Source organism: Camellia sinensis, chromosome 3 (genome assembly GCF_055761805.1).
Source record: "Camellia sinensis isolate YWXY chromosome 3, ASM5576180v1, whole genome shotgun sequence".
Classification (NCBI taxonomy): domain Eukaryota; kingdom Viridiplantae; phylum Streptophyta; class Magnoliopsida; order Ericales; family Theaceae; genus Camellia; species Camellia sinensis.
Genome location: NC_138963.1, coordinates 64,832,507 through 64,859,387, shown reverse-complemented (window position 1 = coordinate 64,859,387; position 26,881 = coordinate 64,832,507). Strand labels below are relative to the sequence as shown.

Genomic DNA, 26,881 nt, shown 5'->3' with positions numbered 1-26,881 from the left:
CTACTAAAGTTTAGTGACATTGGTTGGTAAATGTCACGAACATAATTTTTTGTGTCATTATTTTATAAAATATCATAAAATTGATGTGACATTTCTTTATTTAAATGCCACTAGAGCCTTATATGTTTGTGGTTATGTGACATTTTTCTAAAACATTTAATGCCAATTTTTATTTTTGTGGCATTTTCTAAAAATATGCCACTAGTGTAGTGTCACTAAAGTGTAAATTTGTTGTAGTGATATTTTTGTTCTAGTGAAGTGCCATTTTTTTTACTTGAATTGCCACTTGAGACTTATATGTTTGTGGCTCTATGACATTAGTATGATATCGCTAAAATGTATTTTTGTTGTAGTAAGCCATGGGAAATGATTTTTACGACTAGCTTTCAGCGGCAAATCTGAACGATTTCTCAGACAAAATGCATGAGTTAAAAAAAAAAAAAAAATACTGAAATCCTTATATTCAATCCGAGTAATTAAACGGGGCCAAAATGTATACATTTTAACGGCCGATATGACGATCGTGAAGAGATGTAAAGCAAAAAAGCGAAGGAACGTTAGGGTGAAGCAGCCCTCGACGCCGTTATCTCTATCAGAAAAGAATCAAACGGACCACTGGCACATCTCCATATATCACCGCCTCGCTTGCTTTCTGGCTCGCGTCTGTTCTCTCTCTCTCTCTCATCTCTCATCTCTCTCTGTCTCGTCGATCGTCAAGAGTGACTAACTAGGCTCTACTATTCATAACTGTTATAAAACTCATCACTTTATCGACATTCGAAAAACCCTGATTCCCCTCTCTTCTACACATATGGATTAGGGTTTACAATCGTCAATCGTATCCACTCGCCGTTTCTGCAAATTTCAGGTTTGATATCGATGTACAATGCTAACAGTCGATTGCATTTTTATATGCATACTTTTATTCTCAATTTTGTTGGGTTTTGTTGATCTCGTGATTGTGACCATCGATTTTGATTCTGTATCTTTTGAGTTTTTCTTTGTTTGTCCACATGCACGTTTGATTTTGGACGATGTACCTTGTATTTTATTGTTTTGATTTTGTATCTTAGGCTCTGTTTGATTAGAAAGAAAAAAATGATACCTAAGTGGTAGAAAGTAAAGTGAAAGAAAAAGAAACGAAAAGTATATATTTTTTTGCAAGCATTTGATTAGGATGAATATTTTGGAAGAGAAAGAGAGAGAAATTTGAATTATTAATTATAAGGAACCAAAACTTAGTTACAATGCTAATATGGGTTGTATAAAAAGAATTAACTTCGTTGTAGATTTCAACACTTTCATCCTAAACAGACCTAGAAAAAGTTTTTAAGTGTGAGATTTTACTTCCCATGGAAATAATGGTTGATGATAGATGTTAATTTTTAATTTGTTTTGAAGGTTTATTTTATGTAACTTCCTCCTGAAGTTTTTCACTCTGTATATCGATCGAGCTAACCATGGCATTCTAATGCGAATTCTTTAATCTCGTACTAAAACAAAAAAGGAAGTTATGTTGATCTGTAAATGTTTGTGTCTTGCATTTTCATTTGTTATTGATAATCATAATCATAACTCTAATTCACATGTACGTTTTATATTGATCTGTAACTGTTTTACCACATTATCGGCAAGCTTAAGTTTTCTAACTGACAGGCCAAAGGGCTTGGTATACCTTGTTATTATACATTGGCAAATGAGTCACTTGCTGGTGTTTTTTCTTTTTTCTTTTTTTTCCGGATGAACAAACCATATTTTTGGAAGATTAAAATAGTAAATAATGTGTAACGACACCTGCCCACAATATTTTTTAGTTAAACGTTTATATGCAGTTTTACTTATATGATAGAAATTTCTGGGAGGAATCTTGTAATTATCTGCTATGTTGTGTTATATTTGAATATTTTGTATATTAGTGGATTGCAAATTTTGATATACTATGTGATTTGGTGATGATTCAATTTATTGAAATATGAGGTGTGACTGTGTGAGCTACCATTTTTGCATGCCTTAACTTGTGGTGGGTTGAACAAGGGTAAATCTAATGGCTATCAAATGTTGAGCTTCTGCAGTTATTATCCCTTCTCGATTTTGTAAACCAGTATCCTTCAACTTGGATACATGCTGAAATTTGTATCTTGGAAATATTATTAGTCATTATATAGTTCTCTTGCTGCCTCTTTTTTTTTTGTTCTATGAACGTTACCCATCATTGGTTGTTCAAAGTATTTTTGGGCAGTTTAAGTTCATTTTGGCCTAGTGCAGCTGATATACGTTGTTTTCTATTTTTTAATTTTCCCTCTCTTCAGATCAATTGCATTGACACTTGGTGGGAGTTTAAGTTTTAATTCCCGAACCAGCATGGGTTTCGATAATGAGTGCATATTAAATATTCAATCTCTTGCTGGAGAGTACTTTTGTCCGGTTTGTCGCCTACTTGTCTACCCAAATGAAGCGCTTCAGTCACAGTGCACCCATCTATATTGTAAACCTTGTTTGACATATATCGTGGGCACTACTCGGGCGTGCCCCTATGATGGATACTTAGTGACAGAAGCTGATTCGAAGGTTAACTTAATCCTATTATGCTTTCTACTTGCCCACCTATGTGTTTTCTTTCTAAACGTAAGTTACTTATTGACCCTTTCTGCAGCCACTTATTGAATCAAACAAAGCACTGGCCGAAACCATAGGCAAAATAGCAGTTCATTGTCTCTATCACAGGAGTGGATGCCAATGGCAGGGTCCGTTGTCTGAGTGCACTTCCCATTGTACTGGGTGTGCCTTTGGAAATTCTCCAGTTGTTTGCAACAGGTGTGGGATCCAAATTGTGCATCGTCAAGTGCAAGAGCATGCTCAGAACTGTTCTGTGAGTCAATTAAGGCTTACACTTTTATATCTGTGTAAGATGCTTCTCTTGTTTTCTGAATGAATTAGCTCTTACTTATGTCTTTAAACAACAGGGTGTGCAGCCTCAAGCACCGCAGGCAGCAGGAGTGCAGGATGCTGCTGCTGGAGCCACAACCACAACCACAACAACAACCACAGCTGCATCAGCTAATGCTGAACAGACCCAGATTGCTAATCAATCTGGGGCATCTACTTCTCAGGCACAGACTTCACTAACCTTGGCTGGCCCTCCAACTGGACAAGACCCCAATCAGCAGGCTAATGCGAATTCTCAGGTGCAGGCTGTGGCTTCGACTGCTGTACCAACTCCAGAACAGTGGTATCAGCAACAATATCAGCAACACTACCATCAGCATCCTGGATATGACCCTTACCAGCAGCCTTATCAAAATTACCAACCGTATCAACAACAGGCTATTCAGCAATACCAGCAGCATCCCCAACATGTGCAGGTGCAGCACCAACCTCAGGTTTACTCTCAGGCCCAACCCCATACTCAGTTTCAACCACAGGTTCAGTCCCAGCCCCAGCCCCTGCCCCCACCCCCACCCCCACCCCAAACACAGCAGCCACAAATGCAGCCCCCGTCTCAAACACACCAGCCACAAATTCAGCCTCATACGCAGCCTCAACCTCTTCAACTTGTTCATGCTCCAGTGACTATGCAGGCTTCAGTCAACCCACAGCATCAACTTCACTCAACGCTGCAGCCACATGCTCAAATACATTCACAGGCTCAATCACAACCGCATGGCCACCCCCATCCTCAGCCTCAGCCTCAACCATATGCTCAAGCTCAGTCTCTCCCACAGCCCCATCCAGTTCAGCCTCATTTACAACAACACATGCAGATACCTCAATATCAGCAGCCTCAATCCCAGATGCAACATCCACAGCCACAAATTCAGCCTCAGCATTCTCTTCCACAACTGCAGCCACAACGTCATCTGCAAGCTCAGCCACAAGCACATGTTCAAGCTCAGGCACAACCACAGCTTCAACCTCAGCCACATCCTCGTCCGCAGCTCCCGCCCCCACCCCCGCCCCCACTCAACCAGCCTCCAAATATAAATGCCCAGTCTCAGACACAATACCCACCACCCAATGCAGTGACGGGTCTTCAATCTTATCCACATCCTCAAGCTCACCAGCAAATGCAGTTGGGATCTCAACAACCCCCTCACATGCATCCCCAGGCTGGGCCTATTCCTCCACCACCACATCAGATGGGTCCCCCCCAATCACATGCTCCAGTGCCAAAACAGCAACAGCCTGTTTTGTTGTCTTCACAGGGTCAGGTTCCAAGCATCCCACCAGCACAACAGCATCTGGTTCATCCTCATGCTCAGCAACCTGGTCATCCTGGTCTTCAGCGTCCTGTTTTGCAGCCAATGCAACAACCAGTGTCTCAACAATATTTTCAACATCCGCAGCCATTTCCAGGGCAAACATTGGGTCCTGTTCAGAATCAGTTACATCCACATGGCCATTTCATACAGCAGCAGCCTATGCAGTCTCAGTTACGCCCTCAGGGCCTTCATCACATGGAGCAGCAAAATTCTCAGGACAATATGTCGTCACAACAAAATATTGCGCATTCACATGGTTTGCAAACTCACCAGCCTCAGAATTACGCTGCAAGACCAATGATGCCAAGCCATGGGGCACAATCACAGCCCTTTCCTCAATCTCCTGTTGGATTTGCCGGTACATCTCAAGTGAGGCCAATGCAGCTTGGTGCAAACCAGCCACCGGCTAATCAAAATTATCCACCGAGATCAAACCACCAAATGCAGATGTCATCTGAACAAAAAATTGGCCAATCTGGGCTGACCTTGAAACCTAGGGTGCTGGATAGGCAAGGTGATCATATGCCTGAGCAAAGTGTAGCTGATAGTAAAGATGGATCATCCTTTCAGGAAACTGCTCTTAAGGAACCAAATGGTTTGGTTTCAACATCTGGTCTCGGAGCTGATTCGGTTCAAGTAAGAAATATCAAATCTGAAACAGATGTGCAATCGAAGGATGTTGTACAGAAACCAATGGGTGGTGATAAAGATAGCAATAGTCAGGTTGATATGCACGGCAAGGATATGGACTCCGAGTTGCATGCAGGGGGAAATGCTTCTGCAGAGCCTGCAGTCAATCAAATGGTTAAGAAAGAGTGTAATGAGAGTGGGTTGGGCAATTCCCCTGGTGCTAAGTCTGTTAAAATTGTAGCTGCAGGACCCGAAGATGCAACTGATCTTCTTCCACGAGCTGAGCATTCAGCAGAAGATGGTAATTCATTGCAACAAGTAGAATCTAGTAAGAAACGTAGTGAGTTGGAAAAAGATGTAATAGATACGGCTATGCTGGTAACTGATGGGGCTGATAAGGGCTCACAAGCTATTCCTCTGGCCTCAACTCATATCCCTGACAGTTCTGCCGAGTCTCAGACTCCTCTTACTGGTGGAGAACGTTTGCAGCACGGTTCTCAGGAAAGAAATTTGAGTCAATCCCAGCTCACAACTCAAGGTCCTGGAGTGGATGAATTTAGGAGCTTCCCTTCACATGATCAGGCGTTGGGCAAGGGCGTTATGCCTCCTGGTCATCCATTCCCTCCAACTGATCATGGCAGGCATCAACATATGCCAATGTATTATGGACCATCAGCTCACCAACAAAGTCCTGCTGGAGCTGCAATGTTACAATCAGCACTTCCTCATGCACAGGTGCCAGGGCAACCCCCGAACATGTTAAGGCCTCAAGGACCTGGACATTTACCTCAGCCAGGACAGCCTTTAAACCCACCTGATCATTTACAGCCACCTGTGCTGAGGCAGCCTCAGGGTTCATTTCATCCTGAAATTGCTTCGGGTGGAATTCCTGGTCCAAGCTCTTCATCATTAGGGAGGGGACCTAGTCATTTTGGTCCTGAGAGAAATTTTGGACTGCAATCTTTTGGTCCTCAAGGGCATTATAACCAAGGTCATGTGCCTCCTTCACATGCTGGGCTCCCTAGGATGGCTCAAGGTGAACCTCCGCATGGTGGATTAATGGGAATTGCACCTCCACATGGCCCTGAAGGGCAGATTGGTCAGCAGCGTCCTAGTAATAGAATGGAAAGTGAAGTCTTTTTGGATCAGAGGTCCCGTCATTTGGATGGCAGACAATCTGATTCCCATTTGCTTGGTTCTTCGGAAGGTGCTCCATTTGGACAGCCTCATGGTGTTGAAGCTAATGTGATGAGAATGAATGGGCCCCCGGGTACTCATTCCTCCAGTTTTCGGGATGAAAGGTTCAATCATCGGACAGAGGAGGGCTTGAATCACTTTCCAATGGAACCAGCTTGGCATGTTGATCGAGGTGAGCTTAAAGAAGATCTGAAACAACATCCTAGGAACCCTCATTTGGACACTGAGCCTGGACCAAAGTTTGGGGGCTACTTCTCCTCATCAAGGCCCAATGATAGGGGACCGCATGGATTGAACTATGATGCTGGATTGAATTTAGATCCGGGTGTTGATAATGCTCCTAGACTTTTGCCTCCCTATCATCCTAGTGGTTCAAATGATACCGGATATAGATCACGACCAGTTGGTCCTGATGGTAACATTGGGAGAGCTGATTCTACTCGTACTCATCCAGATTTTCTTGGACCGTTTCCTGGATTTGGTCGGCATCATATGGATCGTGCGGCTCCAAGAAGCCCGGGTAGAGAATATCATGGTTTTTCACCTCGTGATTTAAGAGGTTTTTCTGGCCTGGATGATAGTAATGGCCGGGAATCACGCACATTTGGTGAAGGATCCAGATCCTTCAACTTGCGAAGAGGTGAGCTTGACGGGCCAAGGAATGTGCAGAGCGGTGATTCGATGGGGCAAGATATTCTCCCTAGTCGTTTAAGGAGGGGCGATTTTTTGGGCCCTCAGAACTTACGTGGTGATTTGCATTTTGGTGAGGCTGAGGGTTTTGGTTCTTTTCATGGTCACGCACGGATGGGGGATCTTTCTGGTCCTGGGAACTTCCTGCATCGTCTACCTCATGGTGAACCGTTTGGAGGTGACAGGTCAGGTCAGCCACGTCTTGGTGAGCCTGGATTTAGGAGCAGTTATTCCCTCACTGTAAGTACTTTCAGCCTTTGTGCTAATTATGTTTTCATCTCTCTCTCTTTCTCTTTCTCTTTCTCTCTTTCCCTGTAACTTGTTGACATGTATATTCTCTATAGCATTCAACGCTGTTGCATACAGAATTCTTGGTTTGTTTATGAATATGTTGAATGCATCTTTTTTGATTGCATGGTATCTGCAGGGTGGCATGGATCCTTTTGATAACTCAAGGAAGCGGAAGCTAGCAAGCATGGGGTGGTGCCGCATCTGTAAAGTTGATTGTGAAACAGTTGAAGGGCTAGACCTGCACTCACAGACAAGGCAACACCAAAAGATGGCTATGGATATGGTTCTAAGCATAAAGAAACATAATGCAAAGAAGCAGAAGTGAGTTGTCATCGGTATATCAAATGAATGACACACATTTTCAGAAACCTAAAGAAATTCTTTTGCCTTTGTTTTGTAGAACTTCCAATGTTCATTCTTCACTTGAGGAACCAAGCAAATCAAGAGGTAGCAATTATGAGGTTCGTGGCAATAAGTCTTGAGTCATTGTGCTAAGCTGCAAGCTGGACTGAAGCAGTCTCACACTTGACTTGGGATCGAAGTCGTGTCTTGGTATTTTTCCATGTTGCAATATCGGTGATTCGTCTTTCTACGTCTCTCTTCGTCATTCGGGGTGGTTTATGCTAGTTTTGATATTTCAGGTTGCTGTTCTTTTAGTGGAGATGGTATTTTGGAACTGAAGTTTCAGTCGCAGTTAAGTTTGTTTTGTTTTTGATTTGACATCCTCATTTAGTACTCTTTATTTAGTGCTGGGATAGTTTATGTCGACTTAGTACTGTAGTAACCTAGTTAAAATTGAAATTGCGTTATCAGTCATTTTAGCAGTTTTTAGTTCAAGACAAACCTGGTGCCTTCTGTAGATGCTATGATTGGGCTCTAGTTTTTGGTGGAGTTGTGTGTTTGATGAGCATCTTGAGTTAAACTACATCAAGGAACAAAATTTCCATTTGTTTTTCATTAAAATGGCTGAAACGTTCCCCTTCCTGAAAGAAGAAAATAAAACACAATTAGAATAATGACATTTTTGTTTCCATCAAAACGCATCAGAACACAGCGAAACACACCATAAAACAGAGTAATATACCAAAACTATAAGTTGAGTTGACATGAATTTTGAATTTTTTCATAAATATTTTAAGAATTTTTTAGAAATATATAAAAGACTGTATTTTCCAACATTATTAAATATTATTACTAGTAACTGTCTACGTAAATCTTAGACCTTATTTGCTTGGGATCTTTCTCTCTTTTTATTTATTTATATTTATTTATTTATATTTTTAATTATTATTTATTTATGCATATATATTTTTGATAAGCAATTGTATAATTCATTCAGCAAAAAGGCACCTAGGGGTTACCCACCTGAATACAAAACCAACAAACAAAATCAGTGAGATATACATCAGTCACTGATAAGACTACAAAATCTAAAATGTTCGGATCTTACACACTTTTAGAATCATTTACATTTGTGTTTATTAAAATTGAATTATTTGACCCCAATATTTGGTTTTTAGCAAATTGGCAATATTAATTACAATTGCTCTTTTAAGTGATTGACTATATAAATCCAATTATATTTAATTAATCAATTATTAAAGTTTAATACATTTGTACAGACTTTAATTTATGTTTCCAATTGTATCTATGTATTTTCAAATCCTTTGGTTGCTTTCAAAATGTTTCCAAAACAATTTAGAAACATTTCAGAAGCATTTTCATTTTCCTACTAATTGGAACAGCACAGTAAAAAGAAATTTTGGTCCTAGGTGCATGTATGGGATTTGGTGTGATGTTGATGTATTATAATGTGTCTATAAAAACTTTGCTTCCTTAATAGCTTATGTGCTTTTTTTTAGCTTGGAGATTTTGACTAAATTAATTATTTTTTCTGCTGCCAAAACTGGTACCAGTTTGTTTGTTGCCTGTCCTCTCATTCTTTGCTGTTGATGGGCCATTTCTGGCGCTTGTGTCAGTTGCTTGTTTGGAGATGGAAATTCTCATGACCAAATTAGGACTGCAAGATGAAAATAGTTTTTTTTAAACTAAACTCTCTCTTTCTTTCCCCCCTTGGTTTCTCTCTCCCTTTTCCTAACCCCCTGTTTCTATTGCTCTGTGTCTCCCTTGACAAATGTGTTTTGTGCATAAAACTTAGTTAGGACATTTTTTAAAAACTTGTTCACCTCTGAATATCATTGTAGCTTTACGTTATATTGCAATGGTGCCTCCTTTTTTATGTTACGTGTTCTTTAACTTTTTAATACTTTAAGCTAGATTGATAGTAGTAAAAATGAAACCCTATGAGTCATTGATTAGCGATACAGATAATCACCTGTTGAAGTACGTGTTTATATCTGATGAATATAGGAAAGGAAAACGAAGGCAATATTTCAAAACTTGGGCTCTTTGACATTGTTCTTGGTGTGTTGCACAGGTAAAACCAAACCAAACCAAACCATACCTTGTGTCCCAATCAAGTGGGGTTGGCTACATGAATCTTTTTTTACCGTTCAGCTCTATCAAGGGTTATATGTTAAGTTATATTTAATAAATTTATACATATTTTTCACTACTGCATCCTATGTCAACTTAGATCTTTCTCTCATCCTAGGATCTCCATTTATGGTGATCATACTATTGCATGACCAAATGTTGCATAGGTGTTTAGCATTAAATGATTTACCATTAAATTTGTTTGCTTCTAGCTTAGTTTAAGAGGAACAGTGCTTTTGCTTTGCTTCTTGAGTGATTGAATAGCTGGCCATTCACTTTCATTCTAATGTCTTACCCTCTGGCCTCGTGCGGCCTTCTTGAAATAGCTTGAACCATTAAGTGATGGTCTTAGACAATGCAAAATCTTGATCAACGACCGTTTTCAAAAAATACTCTGCTGCATTTATTGCTGTGTGGTTGCTATAACTTGTAAGGTTGCTGAGAAGAAAGTATTCACTGGGCTACTAACAGATCAACCATTGGAAACATAGTGTTGAATTTATTGGGAAACACAATTTGATGCTGATGATCAAGTGCAAGTCTGACGGAGCTAACAAATCAGAACTACTTGAGCTTACCTTTTTAAAACTTTTTGATTGGCAATTTTAGCCTTGGAACTTTATTGGTTATAAGAGATGGTATAAAACAGATTTATTGTATGCTTTCGAAAGTAGGTCAACAACAAAAAGTATGAAGAATCACGTTATGGGAATCATACCTTGCGATAGAGGCTGATTAAAATAGTCTGTACATGTGAAGTCAAAATGTGATGTGTTGCTATTGTATTGGTTATAAGAAATCGTATAAATCAGATTTTATTGTATGCTCAGGAACAAAGGTCAACACAAAAAGTATGAAGAATCAAATATATGGGAATCATATAGTGGGATAGAGGCTGATTAAAATAGTCCGTACATGTGAAGTAAAAATTTGATGTGTTTCCTTGCTAGCTTGTAATGCTTCTATACTATATTTGGAAGATGATTTAGCTTGGTAGTTCTAAATGTTTTGTTTTGATACATTATATGTGTGAAATTTGTGGTTAATGTAAGACAGGAATGGAAATATTAGCAAATATCTGATAATTGCTAGCAAAGCAGTTGCCACATTCAACAGGCAGGCAATGATTTTGGCATCTAATTGAGAAGAATCGAAGTGTAGATTTTGCATTAATGAATGTCCATAGGCATATTTTTTAGCTTAGTATTGTGTATGGTTACATGTAAGTAGGTCATTAAACCCTATGAATCAATAAAAGGAGGGATATTAGAAGAGAAGAGGCCAAAGAGAGATGTTATTATACTGAGTTGCTTAACATTCTAAATGGTTGTGTAATGATATTGATGATATATGTTGGGAGATTTGATATTGTGAACTGAACATATTAAAACCTATGAATCAATAAAAGGCGGGATATTAAAACAGAAGAGGCCAAAGAGAGATGTTATTATACTGAGTTGCTCCACATTCTAAATGGTTGTAGAATGATATTGATGATATATGTTGGGAGATTTGATATTATGAACTGAAGATGTTTGAGTATTGGCTAGAATGCTCTTTTAGGCCTTGTTTGGGAACAAGGTTTTTTAGTAACTTTTTAGCTTTTTGGCTAAAATATGATGTATGAAAAACTAGTATGTTTGGGATGACTTTTTGATTTTTTACAAAAAGATGTGCAAAAAGTAAAGAGAAAAGGGAATCTTTGACTTTTTGATGTAGGAAGTTGGCTTTTTGGTTTTTTTAGTGACTTTTTGGCTTTTAGGCTAAAAAGTGATGTTACCAAACAAGGCCTTAGAAAAGTTTTAGACACAAAACAATTAGGTTTTAGTGTCTTAATAAGGCTGAATGTGGGGCTGGGATTTATTTTCAAGTTTAACGGCTTTCTGATGAAAGTGGGGGCTTTTTTGTGTGCCGTAAATAATGACCAGGTTATTTTTTGTAGTAGGGGAAGAGGGGGAGATGATGAGGAGAAACAAAAGCCTAGAGGGCTTGCACTTGCAAGGGTGCCTACTTCACTCAAACACAATCACAAACTCTAGAACTTAAACTCTTGCTGTATTGGAGGCTTGGGTGAGAGGAGAAAGTTGTGGATGCCTGCTTCTTTTTGTTTGATGTAATGTATTTGGGAGAGTGGGAATAGTAAGAAAGAGTGAGAGCAACTGATGTAAAAAATGATCTACTAGGTCCAAAAAGTTATATAATGAACATATGAAACAGAACGTATGCCAAATACGTGTATGCATTTTAAGCTTTTTGTGGGCTGTTTGAGACTCTGTGTAGTGGATTATGATATATAAAAGTAGATGAATGGCATAATCTAGTTTTGGACGTCTGTCTTGTGGCATTTCTTGTTGATTGCAGATGAGGGTTCTCGTCCTATTAACCGCAATTTAAGAAGTGACATGTGAAAAGGAACTAAATATAGATGCAAGGTATACGTAGCTAACCTTATGCCAAAAGGACATGCAAAAAAAACTAAATATAGATGGACTGTTTGGGTCTTGTACTGCGTTGGCTATCCAATATCCCCGAATCAACGTTTCCAATCCAAAACTTAGTTTTTTGGTTGGCTTGCATTTGCAAGTTCATGTGAATAAAACAATGAAAATAAGAAACCTGAGTATCTGACTATGAAAACTATTTTGAACTTGATATAAACCTCCTAAAACCCCAAAACATAAAATAACTCATGAAATGGCTTATGGACCATTACCACTGCCCATGTCCTGCAAGTCCTGAAATTGCTAAAGTAGGTGTGAGTTATAAAACCCAATGAACATAAATAACATTGTTCCAACAGCAGCACAGATCGAAGATGAAAATGAAATGACATTTGACTCAGAGCCATGATAATTTTAAGACTTCGAACATGAATGTCTTATCTAATCAAGTGATGGTTAGAACATCAAATATTTTGACATCTAAGAATACTGAATATCTTTGGGCTAGGACTTAACTCATAATCTGTTTTTGTTAGCTGGTGTCTTGGAGAGATTATCTTATGGTTTTAGTTAACTATAGTGAAGAATATTGGTTCTTGTTTTTTAATAAGTAGGTTTTATTGTTTGTAGTGCTAGCAATAAATTAAGGTTTAATTTGCAATTTGATCAAAATTAACTTAACATTATTGAGGCTGGTCTTTGAAGTTGATTTTGTCTTTTCGATTGAAATTTTTGTCTTTTATAATAGATCTTTTCAATTCAACAATTCTTTTTTCGGCGAAGCAGACAACATGAAGGTTGAAAGTTCGGTTGAAAGGTTTACTCTCAATTTTTTTATATGGTAAGAGTACTTTGAAAGCACAAATTTTGTTTATTACCTAAATTTGCTTTGTTGTTTTTTTGTTGTGAAATTGGTGGTTTGTTTGGAAATTGTTATAATATGTACATTTTGATCACCGAGTATTTATATGTTGAATTTATAAGCTAATATTTGTGGTCTTAGGGAATTTGAAAAATTAGTTGTTCTCTATGGTTGTGTATTTATTTGTTTATTGCCCCAACGTGGTTATAATCTAGTGCTTGTTTGACAATTGGATTCTTTCCTCCTTATTTCGCCAACCGAGTTAGAGGTTGAACGCATGGGTCTATACCAACTAATCTGATTGGTCTAACAGTAATAGCATTTATTGATTGTTTTGCTTTAGTTGGCAAGCATTTTAAATTATCGATTGTTAGTTGTCAATATGATCCATTTCCATTTTTTAGGATGATCCTGTCTTTGTTGGTGTTGGAACGTAAATTTTTAGGATTTTCGGTGCTCGTTGAAGTGAAGGCATATGCAGAGTTACAGAGAGTTGTTTGTGTGGTATGTTGGAGACAATTACAAAAGTTACATTAATATGAACGGAACATTGTGATTTTACCATGTAGAGCAGATAAATTGAAATCCTCATGTTTGGTACTAGAGTTTTTCAAAGAAGTTATACTCAAGAATAGAAGTGCATGTGATGCTATTTTCTTGAGTTATAAAACCGTCAAATCAAAAGAAAATAGGGAGTACTAGTTCTGTATGGTTGCTTGTAGAATGGGTATAAGGTGGGGGTGGCAGTTCGATAATAGATGTGCATGTCGTAGGATGCTTTTTTTGTGCAGATAAGTAAATGTATTCAAAACATGCCAGGAGTGGCACAACCTTTGTATACCTGATGTATACAATATACAAGCGCAAAAGATGGTTAAAAAATTACATATAAGCCAAAAATGAAAATTGTGGATTAAAGTGGACTTCAATCCTTCTAGTGACAACTCTAATTCATTAAAAGTACGTGGACATGAATTTCTAGTGACTCTTCATTAGGATTATTTATGTGTTCGTGGACATGAATTTCTGAAGAGTTGATTCCCACTCTGATTGACACTATATATATATACCTCAATCCATTTTAGGTTTATTGATGGATTATTTCTATTTTAGTTTACGATTATGTGATTGCAATGCTGCTAATGGTCACTTTTGTGTATTTTTTATTTTTTATGAAAAGTAGAGCACAGCTTGACCTCTTTGCCTTAACTTTCCTTCATAAGGTGTACTTTGATAATTTTTCTATTCAACTCTAGATCTGATAGTAGCTTATAAACTATAGAGCTAATTATCTGTGAAAAAACAGAACTATGAGAAGTTGGAAAATGAATAGGATGAGGAAGGTTGTCAGAGTATAATAATTCTAAGAAGCCGACTCGTGGAAAATTCGTATTAGCCAATAAGTCCAAAAGTTAACTCTAAATAGGAGGCCTAGCAATTTAGATTTGTGCTGCTGGCATACTTGATCTATATTGGGTGGATTAAGTTCTTGAGTTTAGATGGTTGGGTAATCTGGTAAATGGAGCTGGTAAGCCCCCCTCCACTTTGAATAAAGTTTATCTTGTTTTTGGCAAAAAAAAACCCTTAATTTACTTTAACTAGGTTCTGGCACTTTTCTCAGATAATAATAGGGAAGGTCTTGTTTACCATTTAAAATACTTGTGTCAAACATTTAGGCCTCGTTTGATTGTTCGGATTGGCTATAAGAGTTTGAGGGGGATATGTAATACCTAAGGATGATGATGGGATATAATATGTTATAGGATATGAGATGGATTATATATATTGTGGGGTCACTTATACTATGTTTGGTTAAGGTAGGATATTGGATGGGATAAGAGAAGAGTGATTATTGTTTACCTTTAGATGAAGAATGAGTTATATCCAACGGTAGGAGATATATAGTATCATGAGGGGTATTGCATTGTATCATATACTATCCTGACTTCCTATATCTGCAGCAACTAAACACAGGATATAAAGAGACAAAAAAACATGTGAGACCCACCTCATATTATATTCAGCCCCACCCTCATATCTGGCCCTTGTATACCATAAACAAACATGGCCTTAATGGTTTAGAACCAGTTGTGGACCCCAGAATTGTTTTCCTTAAAACAGGCCATAATAGATTGGGTCACTGTTATAATTAAACATTTTGTTGAAGTTGTTCACCATTCCAATTGAACCATCCATTGAATGAGTGTTGAGCTTGTTGATCCATTGACAGTAATCATATTCCCTCCATTTTAGATAGCGTTAAGTGGTTGTGACTGCCATATTATCACCAAATATTCAATTGAACCATCCATTGAATGAGTGTTGAGCTTGTTGACCCATTGACAGTAATCATATTCCCTCCATTTTAGATAGCCTTAAGTGGTTGTGACTGCCATATTATCACCAAATATCCCAAAAACTTGAGCTGTTAAAACTTGAGGATGGAATTTGTATTAAATATAAACTTTAAAAATTACATTGACCTCTCTTGACTTTGTGACCCCTAAGCAGAGTTTGTTTCCCTCATTCACCATTTTCTGTCCTTGATAAATATTTTATAGCATCTTCCTCGAGATAGTATCTTCCTTAAGACTTGTTATGCTGTAGTGCTTTAGTGATATTTGTTAATTCGATTAAATAGAGAATAAGCTCTTCAAGTGAATTTTTATATAATTATTTTTATTTTATAAAAACCACCTCAGTAAATTAGTGAGCCAGTGGAGAATTCAGTCTGCCAACATTCAGAAATAACATTAATGACATATTTCTTAGTGAAATGATTGAGTAGGAAGCTCATGCAAGTCTCGCAAGTGTAGTTTAATAGCTGCACTAGAAAAAGTATTGATATCGTTTTCCTTTGGGTAGATACTCTTTTAAGGCTTTTTGAGTTGAGTATTGATACTCTTTTGAGTGATGCAACTTTTAACTCAAGACGGATTTCTTGTGCTTCTAGAACGCATCTGGTGCATTCCCTTTCTCGCAAAATGTTGGGAGTAGTATCAAAGCTTTGGGGTAGGCTTTACTTTGTTGGATGACAATCTTGGACTTCAAACACTGCTCCTTCGTTGTGTTTAAACCAGGTTTGCAGTATTTCCTATGTTGTGAACTTTGAATTGCATCACACGTTGATTTCGATTTTTATTGGATTACAACATTTAGTTAAATTTCTGCTTTAATTTCTGAAATAAATATGTAGGTGCCAGAGTTTTCTATACTAATCTTTGCTATTAGAATTGGCGAACTCTCCTCGTAGATGTATTTTTTTGAATTAAGTTGAACTTCCTTGTAGGAGCTACATTAGCTTGGTACTTTTTGTTAGATCACCACTAATTCCAAAAGCTTAAGCTGGAATAGAGCAGAAATTGCAATTGAAAGAAGAAAAACAGTGATCAAATGCAAACCGAGGGATTTGAACCAAAGACTTAGGAAATGGGCCCAACAATGTTATCCTATTTTGCACATGAAGATGCAAACACCATAAATAGAGAGAAGAAAGAATGAAAATGGAGAGACTTGAACGTATGACTTCATCCAATCTGAGCTCTTATACCATGTTAGATCACCTATTCAACACTTTCAAATGATTAAAAGATTCTTTTAAGAAAATAAATCTTATTCTGGTTGTTATTGTCAATAAACAATGGTGAGGAAAAGTAATTTTTAAGGGAAGTGAATGTGTGTGGTGCATGCTGTCTGCCTAGTAATGATATACAGTATTAATCTTTTATTTTTTATTATTCTTATATTATGCTTTTTAGATAGTGGAGGCATCATGTCATAAGTGTGAAATTGTGTTATTTTGATATTATTAAATTAGTTGAATGCAAATGCATAATTTTAATTTATAAATAAATTGGGAATTAGCTCACTTAATGTTTAAAATAGAAGACTTATGGCCTTACGATCATAATCTAGACTTCTAGAGAGAACAATGGTAGAAACCAGACTCACACAACTGTCTGTACATAATTTTCCTCAAACTTACCGTTGAGTGATTTATATTAATTCTTAAAACTGCCGTATTCAACTGTTTACATTGTTTGATGCAACCTTGTCTTCTATATAGATTATTAGATATGGGGAAAGAGCAAAAGATAAATAAGTTCTCTAACCTTGTCTCCCTTTGGCCCCCAGTTCTTTTATCTCGTTCACATCGAATTAGTAGAAGTTATGCTAGACATCCATCATCATTATATTTCTGGTGTTTGTATTGATTGGAAAGAGTTGGATGTACTTGTTTCTAGAGTTCTTTGGTCTTGTGGTACCTTTTTTTGGTCATTTTCTGCTTTTTCTTTGTTCTATTATTTATGTTTTTTGTAACTTTAGTTGCGAATCTTGAATGCCTTCACAAATATTAATTTGTCAACTATGAGATTTTGATAGATGAACATATTTGTGAGAAGTTGAGAACCAATTCAGCTAAAATGAAAGAGAAGTGTAGTTGTTGAAAATCGTTGATGGTATTGCTGAGGGGGAGGACCAAAATTGTTGTGGCTTAAAATGGTTAGGTTTAACAAAACATATAATATGGATAGTGTGGAATGTTGAAAGATTATACAGGGTTATGTTTTGATGATATAAAGGTGTCAAAATTGAGTAACCCATATCATAATGGTCAACTAAATGGATGATACATTCTGCTATATGCTAAAATGATGTGTAGTTTCAATTTTATTAAGACACTTAGGTCATGTTTGTTTGGGTGAACATGAGATTGGGATTGAACTAATAGTCCAATAAAATTATTAATCCGATGTTTGGTTAAATAATTGAAGTAGGGACTAATTATTTTAAACTTGACTATTAGTTAAGATAGGATACATAATCTAACGGATTCGTAGTACTAGGACTATTAGTCATGGGAATGCTAATCTAATCCGCCAAACAAACATGGCCTTAAGGCTATGATTGTTACTACAGGTTAGGAATAGAAATTACAGTGAATATTAGTGCGCATGAGGATGCCTATGGTGTTGATGTCATTGACACGTGGCGTTTTGTTCTCCATATCATAATTCGGAACCCTTGAGTTGGCAACATGGCTAGTGTGGGGATTTGGTGTAGGAGAGAAAAAATCAGGTTCAGGAGAGGAAGATGAAGAATAAGTGGTCGTCATATGTCCACCGTTATATACACAATACACAGATCATAGATTTTGGGAGTGGGAAAATGAGAAAATACAGTCAGCCTCAGCTTTGTTTTGTCCCCGTAAAACCACATCCAACGCTATTTTATCTCTCTATATCTGTTTGCATTTCCCTTTCTGTCTGTCTTTATGAACCATAACTAGGACTACAAATGAACAGAGTCGCTCGTGAATAAGCTCAAGCTCGGCTCGGTAAAAGCTCGTTTGAATTCGGTTCGTTAAATTTTTTGTGTTCAAGCTCGAGCTCAAGCTTCTTAAATTTTTAATAAACAAGTCCAAACATTCTGAAGCTCGGCTCGTTAACAGGCTCGTTTACTGTTTATTATTTATATAGTAAATATTGTAAAAATATGTATAAAAAATAAGATAAATACGTTATTTATATATTTAAAAAATATAAATGTAAATAATATTGAACTGGATTTATATAATAGTGGTTGTAGATATTATTATTTTGATAAAATATTAATTTTTTTTAATATGCTTATATATATTGTATATATAATTGTATGATCAAAATTTTAATTGTAACTTTAGTCTCATATACAAGTATGAATTTATAAATTTTGACTTGTTAAGACTCGTGAACATGCTCAAGCTCAAGTCAAACCTAAGTTAACTTTGCTTGAGCTCGGTTTGTTATTATTGAGCTCGAGCGTAAGTTCGAGTTTGTTAAAATCTTAATAAACAAATCTAAACATATTAAAGTTCGGGTCAGTTTTAGTCGGCTCATTTGCAGTCCTAATCACAACTCTCTTTCTTGTACTTGAAAAGAGCAGTGCATGGAAATTGTCGTCGGGTTTAAATTAAAGGATGATGTGGTAATGCCACAGCTTAGATTGAAAGAGGTAGTTTAAACACGTATTTATTTGTAGAGATGAGTTTAAGACTTTCTATTTTTTTATTTGTAGTTATGAACAACAGTTATCAAATTCCGAAAGTTTGTTTCTTAAAAGTTTGGTTGTTATTAACGTGCTTTCAGTTTTTTTTTTTTTTTTAATTTATTTATTTTTTATATAAAAAAGTAGGTCTAGTTTAGTCTTTATTGGATGGGGTTCTAGCATGGGTTGATTGGATTCAGATCCGATCCAACCTTTGACATAATTTGCATGAAGTGATTGTCCTGAGCTTCCAACCTAGGATCTCAAGATTAGTAAACCTAGTTTTAACTGCTAAACTAATGGCCTCTTGTCAATCTGTAAATAATACCCAAAAAATAAAAATAAATAAATAAATAAATAAATAAATAATTTGACAATGCCAGCGAGATAAACAAAAGAAAGAATTCTCTCATCTTTAGATGACGACCGACCACAACCACTTTGTCAGATGGGGTTTTATCACAAGGAAATTAAAATTTCCAATCTCTCTTCTCTACCTCAGATTCACTTCAATTTTTTCACTGGGCCCCGATTTTGTAAGGCCCCTAGGCTTCGACATTCTTTGTCCAAATATATTATACTCTAAAATATTTTGTTTACAGATCCAAGAAATAAAATTCATTGTAAATAGGCCATTCATGTATACTGTTAGTGATTATTTTTGTTTATTATTATTTCTTAGTTGTTTTTTTTTTTTTAAATATTATTATTATTGGGCTTTTTTTATTTATTTATTTTTATCAATAGTGTGTTAGTTGATTTTGGGCTTGTAATAGTTGATGGTTTAATTTGATGTAATTCTCTTAATAGTTGAAAATATTCTCATGCTCTTTGACAAAAAAAGAAAAAGAAAAAAGGTCCTCAATCATAAATACTTGGAACACTCATATTTTTTCTTGGTTGTCTAAAGGCCCATAAAAAATTCTTCCTGTTTAGAGGCCCCAGTTGTCTAAAGGCTATTTTTATTGAACATAAAATTAATTTTTACCTAAAAAAAGGAATTAATAAATATTATTTCAATGTAAAAAAGCCTGAGATTTTGCTTTAGGCCTCATTGAGAGTTGGGTCAGCCTTGAGACGAACCAAACCAAATTGTCAAAGATGGTTTGATTATGGTTTGGATCCACAGTTATGAGGTAATTTCTATTTTTTTTTTTCTTTTCTTCTCTTTAATATAAATTGATTTCTATCTATAAAATTATTCCAAAAAAATCTGCAAGTGTATTGCAAATTTCAAAATGCAATCTAAACTAATATTAATGAAAAGTTTAAAGACAACAAAATCCTCATATTATGTACTAATTGTTGTAGAAATGCAATTCTCAATAATATACGTTGTGTAAAAATTTTAAAAATTACATAAACAAATATATCTTTATAATAGAGAAGTACCCCGTGAATAGAAAGTAGGAATGAGTTTGGATTTTGAAGAAGATGATGAGTCGAGTACTTTGCAGAATACCTCTATACATATTAAAATTAATAAACAAAATAGGGAACAGTTTGGTTTGTTTCCATCTTGTTCTGTTAAAAGCATTAATAATCTGGAATCGAATTGTAAAGAATGGTTCGTTTCCATCGTGTTCTTTTAATTGCTTAGAACCAGAACCTATGCATCTCTACAAATAACCAAACCAGACTGCACATTTTGAATTGATCAGGACTGATGGACTCCAGCTCTGTAGACAGCTTTAGTCAAATCTCATTTCAAGGGTTTAGATGGAATAGAGCTTAATACTTCAATTTATTTTATTTTTTTGATTTAGACCTTGAAACATTTTGTAAAATTATCATTATTATTATTATATTTTTAAATGCAAAATACCTTTAGAAAATAGTGATGATGATATATAAACGGAAAATTCATGTAGAATTTTTTGTAAAGAATGGTGTGGCTCAATATGAATATTTTACTTTTAAAACATAACATCCACAAAGATATGACATTGTCACATTATTCTTGTGATATATTTTGTATAAACTTGCTGTAAGAATAATGTTTCGCTTTAAAAACAGTTTTTACACATTGACATAGAAAACACATAAAATTTATTTGTATTTTATTATTATTATATATTGTGGGAAACTCATTCTTTCAGAGTGTTTTTATGCAATTCTTAATTATGCCAATGCAATATGATTTGAATTGCTTTAATGTTGTGTTTGCAAGGGGTGCATTGTAGGTTAATGGTTGTTTTTGAATTCTGTCTTCAAGGTATATGTGTATATATATGTATTGAGGGTGCTTACCATGTTTGCTCGAGTGGTTATGTTTTTGCAGAGGTTCGTTTATGTCAACTTTTCAACTACAGTCATGCTAGGTATCATGAAAAACCTTTCATGAAAATAATCATAAAAGGTTTGTGACCTTTGGATTACACTTAGAATAAAGCACCACACACTAATCAAGGTAATCCAATGATCATAATTCTTTCATGATCATTTTCATGAAAAAAATTTCATGATCCCTAATTTTTCTCTTTCAACTATCACACCCAAAAAACCGAACTCTGTGTTACGTAAAGTTGCTAGAGTATGATTAATCTCTGGATTTGAAAACATTGCTTATGTACTTAGTATTGGTCATGATTCACAAGAACATTCTATAATCTTAGTAAGAGGGGAAAGGGTTAAGGATTTACCTAGTGTGAGATATCACATTGTTCGAGAAGCTCTAGTATGTATAAGAATATGATTCTGGTTGTGCTTATGCAACGATGCTACGAGCTGAAACTCGACTAGTTTGAGGAGAATTTACCAGACTGCCAATATGTCATCTGATTATGGTTATGCTTATGTAATGATGCTATGAGCTGAAACTCGACTAGTTTGAGGAGAATTTACCCGACTGTCAATATGTTATCTTTGTGTGGTTGCAGTGATTGTAGAGCTCAAACATGAACTATTTTTCTTTCTTGTTACAAAGTATTAAAAAAAGAAGGCTAAATTACACAATTAGCCCTAAATTGTGTTTTTATTTTCAGTTCAGTCTTATTTTCAGTTCAGTCTCTCACCGCATTTTGTCTAAATTTACTACGGTTATAAATTATAAAATGTATGAATATACATAATTTGTCCCTGTTATATACATTTTTAATAAAAAAATTAAGGCATTTAACAAATAACATAAAGTTTTAAGGGAAAATAACAAAAATAAAAATAAAAACCATGGCTTGAGCCTTATTATTACAAGATAAATCATGAGTTATTTTGTTTTATTTTATTAATTTAAACCATAATTTTTTAATTTAAACTATTTTTCTATTCTCGTTAAGTAAAATTATCGAAAAAAATGATATTTTAGTCATAATTCTCAATGTAGATGTATAAAAAAAAAAATTTTAAAATGCCATTTTTCATTTAGTTTAATGACTAACATATTTTTTTTCTATTAGTATTACTTAACGAAAATAGACAAATAATTTAAATTGAAAACAAATCAAAAAACAGAATTAAGATTGATAAAATAAAAAATTAAGAGTTTATTTTATTATAAAGATTAAACCTTGTTTTTTATTTTATTTTATTTTATAAATTTTCCATTTTGTCAGTTGAACAAAAGTATTTTTGGTAAATCTTATTGTAAGTTAAAAGTTGATAATCAAAAAATAGAAGCTAAAAGTATCAGTTTTTACATTTGTTTTCAGGTTATTCAAATTATTTTTGCTTAATAAATTATAAGTAGAAGTTGTACTAAACATTTTGACATAAATTTTTTAAATAAAATAAAAAAAAAGTATAAGAAGCTTAGACATTTAAAATCACAAATGCCTTTTGACATTTAGGTTTCATTTGAGAACAGATTTTTTTAGTAATTTTTAAATTTTTTGGCTAAAATATGATATAAAAAACAACTAGTATGTTTGGGATGATATTTTAGTTTTTTACGAAAAGATGTGTAAAAAATAGAAAGAAAAAGAAATTTTTAATTTTTTGATATAAGTTATTGACTTTTTAATTTTTACTGACCTTTTAACTTCTAAGCTAAAAAATGATGCCAAACGAGGCCTAAAAAAATATACAAATATCTTCCCCCAAGAATTTGGTGAATCAAATATTTTTGTTTTCTTTTTGTTTTGGATGACTCTATTTATCCTACAAGTCTAGCTTACGCCATTTTCCAATTGAACCCCTTTAAAATTAAAATTTTCATTTTATCTAGGGGTGGGCAACGGTTTATCCGAACCGCTCAAACCGCCCAATCCGCCCAACCCGCATATAAATGGGCGGTTTCGCTAACATAATGCGGGCGGATTCGGTTTGAAATATGACAAATTTGTGGGTTGCGGGCGGGTCGCGGTTTAAACCCGCAACCCGCAAAAATCGCCCGCACTTTAATTATTATTATTATTATTATTATTATTATTATTATTATTATTATTATTATTATTATTATTTTTACTTTTTATATACCAACTTTGTAACTTTTACAGGAGCACCATTATATTATCTATGACACTATAGGATCCTTATTTTTAAGTATTTCTCAACTTTCTTAATGCCGTAGAATTATCAAGTCCTAAACTTGGTTTCTTATATGATTTTCATTGGTGATTCATCCATTTTTTCCTAATAAAATTTTCCTTCCAATGGTCGATGGAACTTATAGTTTGATTATTGATTACTGAACTGGCAATTCTAATTGAGTACAACCTTTAATGAATTGATATACATTTTTTTCATGGCAAAAATGTTAGTGTAGGGTCTCTTTGTTTTGGGTACTTTCATTTAATGCATTGATATTTAACTTTTATTTGTAAACTCATCAAAAAAATTGTTATCACAAATATATAAAATGAATTTGATGCCTAAATTCGCTGGAAAAAAAAACTCAAAAATTAATTTTTAAAGAAAAAAAGTGTAAACCGCAAACCGCCCGCAACCGCCCGCACATTTACAAACCCTATCTGCACAAACCGCAAACCGCACTGTGGGCGGTTGCGGGTTGACTTTTTCCCAAACCGCATAAATGCGGACGGGTCAAAACCGAACCGCAAACCGCACAAAACCGATCCGCGAACACTCTTAATTTTATCTTCTTATACTCTATAATTTCAGTTATCGTTATTTCTGACGTCTTATCTTTCTTTACTCCTAAAACCATTCAAATCTTTAGCTCTACCCCGACTACCCTTGCAACCTTTCGCTAGTTCCAACTGTCACTCCCAACCGCCTTCCCTATCCCCACTACTACCCTTGCATCCCTTTTTTATTGCCAAGACCTCCACCCTCCAGTCTCACATCGTCAAGACCACTATGTCCTACAACCTCCAATCCTAATGAAAATGGGTGAGTAGAATAAGAAATAGGGTTTTGGTTTTTTTTTTTTTTTTTTTTTTTTTTTTTTTTTTTTTTTTGGAGAGGGGTAAATTATTCTCACTTTTCTTAAGGTTTAAAGAAAAATACAGTTAATTCTATACTTTTAGTATAATTACACTGGCATCCTTTAATGTTTTAATTCATATAGTGCTTAAGCTATTTTTTATCAATAATTTGTTTCTCATCAATAAAAAAATAATATCATCATCACTTTCCTATTAAAATATATATTTACCTTTATTTAATTATCTTCCCACCATCGCCCTTAGTTTTAGTAGCTTTTAACACTAACTATATTTTGTCGAAATTTCAAGGGATGTGATGTGAGTGTAATTTATCTTTTCTTGGGGGTAATTTTAAATAATGATAAAATTGTAATAACATTTGAAAAATTAAAGATGGTAATGAAGCAAACTTATAATAGTGTAGACAGAATCACCCACTTGTAAATAGTCTATAGGTGAGCAATTATTATAAATTATAGGGTAAATTATACTAACAATTTTGTAGTTTGGGACTTGTATTAATTTGGTTTTTAACCTTTTAATCATGATACATTTGACATGAATTTTGAATATTGTTTCAAATAAGGACAATTAAAGACACTATTTTCTTTGTAAACGGAAAATATTGTATTTCAAGAGTAAAGTCGTCAATGGGAAAAAATATAAATTAGATTGATAAAAATAAATGTCAAAAAGTTATTTTTGAATTTTTAAAAACTATTTCTATCCACCAAAGATAAAATTATATAAAAATGATAATTTTTTTACATTTTTACATTTTTACTAAATTAATTTTTATTATGTGTTTGGATGATAATTTTTGGATGATTATTATGTAATAGATGTTTGTTTTTGTTGTTAACGGATATTTTTAGATGATTATCATGTAATGGATGATTATTAGACTTTTAATGTTGTTGGCTACATATTTTGTATAAGCCAATTGGAATTCAACGCGTGGCAAAATAAGGGCAATACGGGAAGACTATTCAAGTTTTCGATCGTGATCGTACACGTGGCAGTTAGTATTAGTTCTTACAAGATCTGCGTAGCACTGGATCAGTAAAGGGATGCAAAGTGATGTAACTTCAACGGTTACTCACATTCAAATTCAAAATCAGGAGGGAAGCCTAACTACAAGTGATGGCATAGTGGAGCTAAGTATAAGGCAACATGATCAGCGATCATGGAGGAACGATTCGACGATTAGAAGTGCAGTTCGATGGTCATCCTTGAGAAGTATAAATAGTAGAGAAGGCCCCAGAAAAAAGCCCAGACTCAGATCCAAAAAATCAGTTTTATTCTACTTTATTTCCTTTCCAGTTTTACATTTCCTGTTCTTTACATTTCTGTACTTTAAAATTCCTGCATTGCACTTCGTTCATAGGAGTAGTTTCAAGCAGATTGTTGCTGTAAACTTCTACGAGGCTGAATTGGATCATTGTAAGTTTTTCATGAGATGCTTCAATTGTTCTTCATTTGATTGTTGTTTACTTAATTCTTCTAAATCAAGCCACCAGCAAAAGTTCTCTTCATTGAGGTTGAAAGAACTAAAACACAATCATCTGATAATTGGTTGGCAACTAATTTTCTGTAACGACTGATTGATCCTTACTGGCACACTCACAATTACAATAATAACCTTCGAAAGCCAAAAAGCCAACAAATGTGTAATTTATATGTTTAATATATGAAATGTTTTTAGTTTTGAATTTTTTGATTTAATGAATTGATTTAATAATGACATTAAAGTTGTCATCATATTTGAATTTTGAAAAAATAGAAACTAATTATCAAAAAGAAAATTATTTTTACCTTCTCAAAAGATAAAATTATATAAAAATGATGTGTTTTTAATTTTTTTTTCACCAATTTAATTTTTAGTTTTTTAGAAAAAATTTCTGAAAATAAATTTTGAAAACCAAATTAAACATAACTATAACCAAGAAAGTATCAGCATTATTTATTAAGAAAATGGTAAGTTATTTATAAGTCCTATTTAGAAGACTTGATCTTATGAAAAAATACTTATAACCTAATAGGTCCTGTACTTTTATTGTGGACACATCTACCCCCAATCTTAATTAATTAATAACCTGATTAATGATAATACCATATATGGGAAATCCAATGTTACCATAGATTGTAATAATATCTGTATGGTTAGAAATTTGAAATTTAAAATAACCTAATTAATGACAATACCATATATGAGAAATCCAATATTACCATAGATTGTGATCATATTTATATGGTTGGAAATTTGAAATTCAAAACTCAAAACGTAACATGTAACATCCCAAACCTAATGTGACACTCCCAAACTCAACGTAACATTCCCATATGTTTCCAAAATTCAAAATAATTTGATTAATGGCAATCCAATGTTACCATATGAGAGGGTAATTTATATGAAAATTGGGCCGAACTGGGTAATGGGCCGTCATGGGCCGCAATACAAAGGGCTGAGTAAAAAGGCTTTAAAGTTAGTCCGGTACAAGAGCCTCGAAGCTAGTCCGGCCCGGAGGAGACTTGAAGTTAGTCCGGTCCTAAGGCCGTGAAGCTAGCCCGGTCCAACAGAAGATCGAAGTTAGATCGGTCTAACGGTACTTTGGAGTTACACCGGTCATGACATGTTAGTTCGGTCTAACCACGCCATGGGTT

At 34.8% G+C, this 26,881-nt stretch overlaps 1 protein-coding gene across 17 annotated transcripts; it reads left to right on the top strand.

The window, feature by feature from the left end:
- The first annotated feature begins 609 nt into the window (after positions 1 to 609).
- Positions 610 to 25,675, top strand: LOC114307083 (uncharacterized). 17 transcript variants are annotated; one of them, XR_014364027.1, is made up of 11 exons: positions 610 to 868; positions 2,310 to 2,568; positions 2,654 to 2,869; positions 2,964 to 7,016; positions 7,204 to 7,388; positions 7,468 to 7,619; positions 7,709 to 7,760; positions 9,438 to 9,504; positions 12,753 to 12,845; positions 15,820 to 15,946; positions 25,157 to 25,675. XR_014364027.1 is itself a non-coding variant. In XM_082919914.1 (6 exons), exons 2-6 carry the CDS (start codon positions 2,362 to 2,364, stop codon positions 7,547 to 7,549), a joined length of 4,743 nt encoding a protein of 1,580 aa, XP_082776040.1. In that variant the 5' UTR covers positions 610 to 868; positions 2,310 to 2,361; the 3' UTR covers positions 7,550 to 7,910. The 17 variants fall into 17 exon arrangements, 1 of the variants encoding a protein (XP_082776040.1); XR_014364028.1 differs by lacking the exon at positions 9,438 to 9,504; XR_014364025.1 differs by having other exon boundaries at positions 15,820 to 25,675.
- The last annotated feature ends 1,206 nt before the right edge of the window (positions 25,676 to 26,881 follow it).